Genomic DNA, 10,189 nt, shown 5'->3' on the forward strand with positions numbered 1-10,189 from the left:
AACCACCCCATTCCAACTTTCCAATATATTTATATGGCTTTTTATTTGTCTCTCTAGTGATTAACTCTGCAGTTTTACAGAGAATACTGACAACATTATTATATTTAATGAAGATTTTTTTCCTCCAGCCTTAGTGAATTATGATTGACAAATAAAAATTGTACATAGTTAAAGTGAAAGTGTACAATTTGATGTTTTGAGATATATGCAGTGAGATAATTACCATAATCAAGCTAATTAACATACCTTTCACCTCATGTAGTTACCATTTTCTTTTCTATTTATTCATTCGCTCATTCATTCATTCATTCATTTGACAAAGTATAACTGGTACTATTTTTTATTTCCTTTGCACAGGTAGTATCTTTGTAGGTATATACACACCTACAATTGATTAACTGAGACACGAGAATAAGCATTTTCAATTTTATTGATTATTACCAACTGGTTTCCAAAGTGGTGATATCACTAATATTCACATTTGCAAGAGGCTAGAGGACAGCCTGTTGCTCTAAATCTGTGCCAATGTTGTAGTCCTTAAAACTTTGGCCAAGGTAACATATATGAAATGACGTCTCTTCATGTGTTTAATCTGAATATCCTTGACTATAAATGGAGTGAGTATGCTTTCATAAATGTATTGATCATCTGAATTTCTTTTTCTGTGAATGAACCATTCAAATTTTTGTCCATTTTTCTACTGGGTTGTCTTTTCTAATTAATTGAAGATTGCTTTATAAATATATATTATGGATCCTAATCCTTCATTAGTAATATGCTGCCAGTATCTTCTCTCAATCTATGGATAGTCTTTTAACTTTTTAAAAGATGATTACTAATATAAAGAAGTCTTTACTTTTAATGTAATTGTATGTATCAATATTTTCTTTTACTGTTTTTGTTTTTCTAAATCTTAAGAAACCCTTCTCTACCCATAGATCATAAAGTTACTGTCTCACATTTTCTTCTAAAAATCTTAGCACTTTGTTTCTCAAATTTTTACCTTTAATCTACCTAAAACTGATTTTTGTGTTAGGATTCAGGTGCAGAACACACACACACACACAGTCACCCCTCCCCCCCTCCATGCCCCTGAGTATCATTCTGGAAGCATTTTTGTTGTCCCTAATTATCTGAATTAGTTCCTATGTCATATACCAGGTTTTCATAAAAAATGGAGACTGCTGCTTTGACATTCTTTTTTCCATCCCACTGTCCTATCTATATATGTCTTGTTATCTGGGAAAATGTCAGCATGGTCCCAAGTACACTTTTTCCCCTTAATTTTGAACATTTTCAAAATTGTGGTAACTTAGCTAACAGTGTATGCATTTAAAAGCTTATGACGTAGACTCTACATTGTAATTACTTTCTATATAGTACACCTATATGTAAGTTCCTTAGAGCAGAGAGACTGTGTTTAATATTGGTCTTCACAAATATAGTCTCAGTTACTGAAGGAGTGCTTAATTCTTGTAGGAAAAAAAATTATTTACTTGCACCACCTCAGTTTATGTAGGCTGTGGTAATAAATACTAGACAAGCACTTCTTTACTATCACATTTTTACCACTAAAATACAAATACAGCATTACATATGGTCTTCTCCGCTGGCCTGCCCCATCTCTTACATGCTATGTGTAATCGGGGGGTCACTATCTCAAATGACTTTGGGGCCACAAAAGTAGCAATTATTGTGTGAAGAGGCTTGGATGAAGCTATATGGAGCTGTGGAAACTATGGTCAACAGGAAAATATCTAACTAAATTCACGCAAATCAATTTTTAAAAAGTGCTGTGCTAGCCAAGTAAAAAAAATCATCAGGCCCCACTGCCCCTAGCTTGAGACCTCTAGTCATCTAAATACATGCAGCATGACGATAAACTGTCCCAAACATACAAAAAATGCAGAACTTAAATGTCTTCTAAACATATTTTCTCATGGGAATTGCTTTTACAATATGCTACAATTAGTCTGCTATAATCAGATTTTTATCCCACCAAACGTACTGTTATTCTATCCTACAGCCTTGGCTATTTAAGATAAATTTCCTTGTCTTTAAAATGGGGACAGTAGTAATATCTACTTCATAGAACAAAGATTAAATAGCTAATGCATGAAGTGCTTGGGATAAAGCTTTACTTTTGAGTGATCACTTAATTATCACTATTATCATTTATAAAGTTCATATTTTAAGTACCTTGTTTCTAGTCACTCTCTTCATTTCCACAAGTATGTTAGATTGGGTTGATAAAACTAAGAGCTTATATTAAATTTTACTTTTCATTCTATCTGACAAAATCCAGAAGATACATTTTGATTTCCATATTCGACTTTTCAAAGCTTCCCTTAATGTCAGATTTAATGGGTCTGGTAAACACATATACTTCTACGAGAGATGTAACATCTGCTTTTAATCATGATTTGTCTCCTGGAGGTCCAATTTCTGAACTGAGCATATCTTTAAAAGACAAGAAATGAAGCAGTAAAATCTCCAAGATTTAAAAAACGTTTATACGAATGATTATGGATGCAATCTGATAAACTGAATCCTTACAGTTAACGAAAACAGTAAAAGATAAATCTTAAGTCAGACAAGTTGGTTCCTTTGAGACAATTAGCATTTTATGAGAAAACAATCTCTCCATAGACCTTTCACCCAAACCTTAACTAATTAAAAACTTTTAGTCATATCTGTCTTCAGAGCACCTGACCATGTTTACATACATGTATAAATGCAATATAGCTCTAGCAATACTTAACAAGCTAAATCCAAATAAATGTCTACAGACTTAGCAGGAAGAATATGTCCAAAAGACATCATGCAGGGTTTTCAAAATTATTTGGAGCTCCTATTCCAGGAAAGCCACACTGCTGTTTTGATTTTTCTCTAATGTATGGAAAATAAAAACTGAGGTATTTCATAGCACATTTGACATGAGTACTTATTATAAAACATCTCTCAAATTTGCTTATAATGAACAGCTCTCAAAAGAGAAAGGCAGAAGCATTCAGAAACTAACTGTTCAGGCATTCTGGTGCATTTCCAAGAAGCAGCAGCAACCTAACACTGAGATGAACTAGTTTAACCAGATATAATTGAAAGTCCAACAAATGGGGGGGGGGAGGAATATATATATATATTCCTTTTAAATAAAACAATTGACAGGAGAAAAATCTGGAAACTGGAACCCAAAGGGCACCGTCTTGCCCCGTCCATACATTTTTCCTTCTATTCTGAGGCAGGAGCAGAAACAGAAGTAGAGGCAGGTTTCTTTGGAAAATAGAATTGCTAAAAGACAAAAGCCCATGACACTTAAAATTGCCCCAACTAATAAGAATTTCTCAAAGTAGTTAACTAAGGCTTTAAAGGAGTTATACTGGCAGGAAAACTCCTAGCCTGGAACAAGGGGTATGTGATGGTTCAATGTTAAGCAGTCCTCAGGATTAGAACATATGTTCATATGCAGTGGGCTGCTAAAGAGCAGAGCTTCTAGCAGGGGAATCCTTTCCAATAACCCTCCGAGGCAGCCTAGGACAACAACGGACAAAGAAAACTTCACCAGTAGGCAAAACCTGGGGACACTTTGGAATACATTAACCAATTAAGTGAGTCCATTCTAGAAAGTGGATCAATGAAAAAATGCTCAAGTGGGGTGACTCTGCTATCCACATCTAGCAGGATGTACTACCTATTCTGAATCAGTGACAGCTATTTTGCTTCCTTTTTTACCTTTTTTTGAACTGGCATTTTAAACTGCAGTTATTTCTGTTTTTGCCTCTAGTGCTTTATATGAGATATGTCAGATATTTCTATATTTTTCACTTAGTCCATGGATTAAAGCTAAACCCATACCTTAGGGGAATGAACACAAACAACAAATCTTAGCTATGAAGATGGGAGCTGCAGCTGGAAACGGCATGTTGGAGATGCCAACATGCATATATTTGTGGTTGTAAATGGAAAACTGTACTATGTTCAGTGAAAGCACTGTTCAAACTCAGTGTGTGAAGGTGTGCGTGCATGCTATGAACAGAGATGGATGTCTATTGCTGTGTCTGCTGAGAACTTCCTTTCCCTGAGACTTGTGTAACTTCACTCTTGCCACTGCAACCAAGTAAGTGCTGTCGATTGCAGCATTCCATCCCCTCAGTCATACAAATAAACTCAATGAGAAGTTAGGGAAGAAGGAGAATCCTCTTTAGTGTCACAATTGCATATGTGAGCGACAGGTATTCAGCAACGTATAAAGAATCCAATTAAAAATAATAAAGGTGATATGCAAAATAATGTAGACAGAAATAGAGAGTGTGTCCTGGTGACAATCCTTTATTTTCAGGTGTGCCCTTTTTCTAAGCTAGTTTGACTTGCTGTCACAACTACAAGAACCCTGACACCATAAGGTGCACAGGAAACACGGCAGAGGTACTCCTAAAGATCTTGGAAACACAAGGTACTTACTCAGCCTCACAAGTCAGTGTTGAAGGCACTCCACTACGGTGTTTCTCTTGACTGCGACCTAATAGAATATGCTAACGCATTAAAAAAAAGTGCCCAGCCACAGATGGAAACAGTGGTATTGTCCAATCCTCTACTCCACTGTCTTGTTTGTAGGCAAGAAAAGACACTCTAGAGTCTTACTAATTTTCTTTAATAATTTTGAGCGTTCATATCAGTTTATCTTAGCCTATTCACCTATATCAAATTGCTATTTCACTCTCTGCAAAGATTATTCTAACCATATAAACATGCTCCATTCCTCTCAAATGTCAAATACCATTATCTAGCAGAAGATAATGTCACATACTTCACAGAGAAATCATAAGCTATCAGATGGAACTCCTCCAATCTCCCAATACTAATTATACCATGCTCTCCTATGTCTCACCTGTCCACCTTATCTAAAGCCAATCATTTCTCATGTGCAATGAATTGTCATCCCCCCTACCCCTTTGTTTCTGATAATTTACAACACACAGAGTAATCAATGGTATAAATTTAACCTTTCCCTCACCACCAAAAATTCTAAACTCCATGAAGACAAGGGTCTTATCCATTCTTCTCACCACTATATTTTTTGTGCTTAGCACATATTAGGTAGTCAATGTCATTTGCTGAAGTTGTGAATAAATAAATAAGAGGCTGGAAAATTAATAATCTGTAAGAAGTCCTCTATTTCTAAGGTTCTATAATTCTCTTCACAGAAGATCAGGTGCCACACTGAATTCCTGATTTAGGGTTAGAGGCTTTATCACACTACAAAAATATATATTTAGATAAATAAAATTTTTCTTCATCCTTAACTTTATTTCTGATGAATTCACTTTAAATTTTGAGCCTAAGAATGAAATAAATGAAATAGAAAAATAACAAGTAATGCTTACTCTTCTTTCCATCCATATCCGCATGGATTTTCCGAGCCAAGAATCCACTTTTGTACACAGCAGCATTTGGGTCGTGAGGAATGTCCAAAAATGGGTTGGTAGTACTCCCAATGCGACTGATGGTCTTTGGATGTGTTCCATTAGCCTTCTCATCAGTACCTTCTGAGGGAGATTTTTTTTTCTCCTCATCATCTCTAAAAGGGAGAAAATACAAAGACTGAGCCAAGCACCTACCCAAAATATTCAATGAACAAAGTTATTCAGTGTAATAAACTATTTGTTTTCTAATGGTCTATGAGTCTTGATAACAACCACCATGATAATAAACAGCCACCATTTATTAAATGTCTCCTATGTACAAGGTATTAATGATCATGACAATCTCATTAGACTGATATTAGTATCCTGTATTACACATAAGATAATAGACTTATGAGATTAAATAAATATCCAAGGCCACAGATTTAGTATCCAAAAGAAGAGACAATTAGGCTATAATCATAAAATCTCTAAAGGCTCTGATCTTTACCCTCATTAAAATGCTTTCATGTTTGTCTTTTTTTGAACAAGGGGAGTTTTGGGGCAGGAATCATGATTGAATTTTGTATTTCTGCTGGGCCTAGCATAGTGCTAGGTATATAGAAAACAATAAGTAATTATAGACTGAACCCAAGGGATAGTATTGAACTATATGTGCCAGACAACCAGGCTAATTCCTAATATCAAAGGAGTTTTGGGGCAGGAATCATGATTGAATTTTGTATTTCTGCTGGGCCTAGCATAGTGCTAGGTATATAGAAAACAATAAGTAATTATAGACCGAACCCAAGGGATAGTATTGAACTATATGTGCCAGACAACCAGGCTAATTCCTAATATCAAAACCCCAGTAAAGATACCCAGTAAATGAGGATAGTGATGCCACTCACAGGGTCTTAGCATCTTATAGCTGCTACTTTTGCAACCACCATAAAAGTGTTGGGCACCCGATTAGCCACTGAAGAAACTCTTGGTTACCCAGTCTCTTTTTCTGAGTCCCTGTTCCTTTAAGCATGGCAAATTTGATCCAAAATATTCAATCCTGTAAAACAAGTATTCTTGATACTGCAAAGGTTAGTAAATGACATTGTCAGACTCTGAGAGTAAAAATCTGTCTGGGTCCCATTTGCAGGACCCAAATCAGCATGGTTGATGCCATCTGCTGGTGGTGGTTCTCTCACTTAAACATTCATGGTCTGTGCTAGCTGGGACTTGCAGGACTGACGTGGTACTAGTAATAATAATGTCCTGCCCTTTGTCCCACAGCATCTCCCAATTTCTGAGAATTTGTACCAACTCTTCTTTGAGACATGGAATTGGCAGAAAATAGGGAACAATCACCTTAAACTTGGATTAGCATTCTTCCTGATTGCTGCATCACTGCAAGGTGGTTTGTTTTTTTTTTAGACATCCTCTGCATAAGGGAGGCTATTTCAACTTTGTAAAAGAGCAGACACAAATCAATAGTGTATTTCTAAAAACAACTTTATAAATAAAGTTAACTCATTTCTATAGAAACAGCCCACCTAACTAGGATTTTCCTATACACCCCTGAACAGCAAAGGCATTTTCAGAATGATGACAGAAACTATTTTGTTAAAGTAAAATGGAGGAGACAATAGGGCCGTTTTGTGAAGGGAATGATTTATACACAAATATTTTGCACACATTTAAAAAAGACTCTTAAGAGAGTATTTTCTACTGAGATTCCAATCAACTCAACAGCTTACAACCTAAGAAATCCCCCAAAACATTCTTCACAGCAATCTATTCTATAAGTTGTCAACCGTATGATTCACTGGGTAGCCTAAGTCCATCACTACTTGATGACGCAGCTCACATCAAGAATGACAAAAGATCTAATTAGAGATTACCAGAAACAGGTAGGAAGGAATAATGAGAAGTTATTGCTTCACAGGTACAGAGTTTATGGCAAAAAAAAGTTTTGGAAATAGACAGAGGTAGAAATTACACAACATTATGAATGTAATTAACTACACACAACTCTATGTTTAAAAATGCTTAAAATGGAAATTCTTTTTATGTTTTTAAACATAATTATACAAATCTGTGGGGTACAGCATTGAATATTAATACTGTGTGCAATATATGATGCTCCAAACAGGATAATTACTATATTTTTCATTCTACAAGGTAATCATTTTTTGTGGCCCTTTACCAATTTCTTGCTAATCCCCTCTTCCCTTCCCTTTCTCTCCTCTGGTAGCCTCAGTTCCGTCCTTGCCTTTTGAAGGTTCATGAATGACTGTGATTGTTTATCTTTCTTTCTGTTTTCATTTGTTTTTTTTTTTTTTTTAAACTCCAACTTACAAGTGAGGATATGTGGTATTTTTCTGTTCCTGGCTTATTTCACTTAACATAATTTTCTCTAAGTACATCAAGTTTGCTATGAATAGCACGATTTCATTTTTTTTTTTTCCTTTTTTGTCTTTTTTTGTGTCCGGCAACGGATCGCAACCCTCAGTGTAGCGTCCGTACCGGACCGGGACCGGCAACGGGATCGCAACCCTTGGTGTTGCGCCCGCACCTCGCTCAGCCAGTGAGCGGGAACCGGTCTGTATGTGGGATCCGAACCCTTGGCGGGAGCGCCACAGTGCTCCCAAGCGGCGCACTGTAGTCGATTGAATTATGTTCCTCCAAAATTCACTGAAGCTTGAATTGTGTCCCCCAAGTTTTATGTATTAGAAACTTAGACCCCACTGTGACTGTTAAGAGGGTGGGAAATCCTATTATGGCAACTGAAAGGCGGAGCCTTGAAGAGGTGATTGGATTGTAGGACCAGGCAGTAGTGAATGGATTAAAAATGGTGGTCAGGGGCGTGATTCTGAGGGCTTTAAAAGGAGAGAGAGCCTCTCTTTCTCTCTCTCTGCTTCCACCATCTTGCAATGTGAGACCTCTGGGTCACTATCGCCACTTCCAGATGGACTTTGGACTTCACGACTTCAGAAACTGTAAGCTACAAATTTCATTTTTCTTTATAAATCACCCAGTTTCAGGTATTTTGTTATAAGCAACAGATAATGGACCAATACATCCATGGCGTATATATACCACGTTTTCCTTATCCAGTAGTCTGATGATAGACATTTAAGTTGGTTCCAACTCTTGGCTATTATAAATAGAGCTGCAGTAACCATGGGAGTGCAGGTATCCCTTCAACATGATGATTCCATTCCTTTGGTTATATACCCAGCAGTGGGATTGCTGGATCATAAGGTAGTTCTATCCGTAGTTGTTTGAGGAACCTCCATACTGTTTTCCATAATGACTGCATCAATTTACAGTCCCACCAACAGTGTAGGAAGGTTTCCCTTTCTCCACATCCTCAAAAGCATTTATTCTGTCTTTTTGATAACAGCCAGTCTAACTGGGGTGAGATGATATTTCAAAGTGATTTCGATTAGCATTTCCCTGATGCTTAGTGAAATTGAGCATTTTTTTTCATGTATCCATTCGCCATTTGTATATCTTCCTTTGAGAAATGCCTGTTTAGCTCTTTTGCCCATTTTTAAATTGGGTTACTTGCTATTTTACTCTTAAGTTGTTTGAGTTCCTTGTATATTCTGGATATTAATCCAATATCAAATGCATAGTTTGAAAATGTTTTCTCCTATTCTGTAGGTTGTCTTTTCACTGTGTTAATTGTTCATTTTGCTGTGCAAAAGCTTTTTAGTTTGATATAATTCCATTTATTTTTTCTTTTGTAGCCTATGCTTTTGGGGTCTTATTCATAAAGTCTTTGCCCAGTCCTACTTCATGAAGTGTTTCTCCTATGTTTTCTTTTAGGAGTTTTGTAGTTTCAGGTCTTATATTTAAATCTTTAATACATTTTGAGTTGATTTGGTATATGGTGAGAGGTACAGATCTAGTTTTGTTCTTCTACATATGGATGCCCAGTTTTCCAAGCACCATTTTTCAAAGAAGTTGTCCTTTCCACAATGTATATTCTTGTTGCCTTTGTCAAAGATCAGTTGGCTGTAAGTATGTGGGTTGATTTCTGGGTTCTCTGTTGTGTTCCGTTGGTCTGAGTGTTTGTTTTTATGCCAGTAGCACACTGTAGGTTACCACAGCTTTTTATAATTTGAAGTCAGGTAGTGTTATGCCTCTGGCTTGCTTTATTTTTTTGCTCAGGACTGCTTTGGCTATTTACCTTCTTTTTTTGTTCCATATAAATGTTAAGATTGTTCTATTTCCATGAATAATGTCATTGGTATTTTGATGGGGATTGCATTGAATCTGTAGATGGTCTGGGGTAGTATGGACATTTTCCCACTGTTTATTCTACCAATCCAAGAACATGGAATGTCTTTCAATCTTTTTGTGCCCTCTTTAATTTCTTTCATCAGTGATTTGTAGTTCTCCTTGTAGAACATTTCACCTCCTTGGTTAAATTGATTCCTAGGGATTTAATTTTTTTGGTGACTACTGTAAATGGGCTTACTTTCTTGATTTCTTATTCTGCTGGTTCATTATTGGAGTGTAAAAACACTACTCATTTTTGCATGTAGATTTTGTATCCTGAAACTTTACTAAAATCATTTGTCACCTCTAAGAGTTTTTTGACAGAGCCTTTAGGTTTTCCTATATATAGGATCATGACATCTACAAACAGGGACAGTTTCACTTTACCTTTTAAAATCTGGATACCCTGGGCCGGCCCGGTGGCGCACTGCTACAGTGCGCCGCTTGGGAGTGCGGCGGCGCTCCCGCTGAGGGTTCGGATCCCACATACAGACAGACCGGTA

The 10,189-nt window shown here is 36.5% G+C and overlaps 1 protein-coding gene across 1 annotated transcript in view; it reads right to left on the reverse strand.

Annotated features, from left to right (window-relative positions):
• Positions 1-10,189, reverse strand: part of LOC103601743 (PH and SEC7 domain-containing protein 3-like) — a 127,445-nt gene that overhangs the window by 66,278 nt on the left and 50,978 nt on the right. The window contains exon 3 of the mRNA XM_008586166.1: positions 5,385-5,578. Within this exon, the coding sequence (XP_008584388.1) occupies positions 5,385-5,578 (194 nt within the window). The remainder of the gene's footprint in view (positions 1-5,384; positions 5,579-10,189) is intronic.

The sequence above is a fragment of the Galeopterus variegatus genome, unplaced genomic scaffold (genome assembly GCF_000696425.1).
Source record: "Galeopterus variegatus unplaced genomic scaffold, G_variegatus-3.0.2 Scaffold3856, whole genome shotgun sequence".
NCBI lineage: Eukaryota > Metazoa > Chordata > Mammalia > Dermoptera > Cynocephalidae > Galeopterus > Galeopterus variegatus.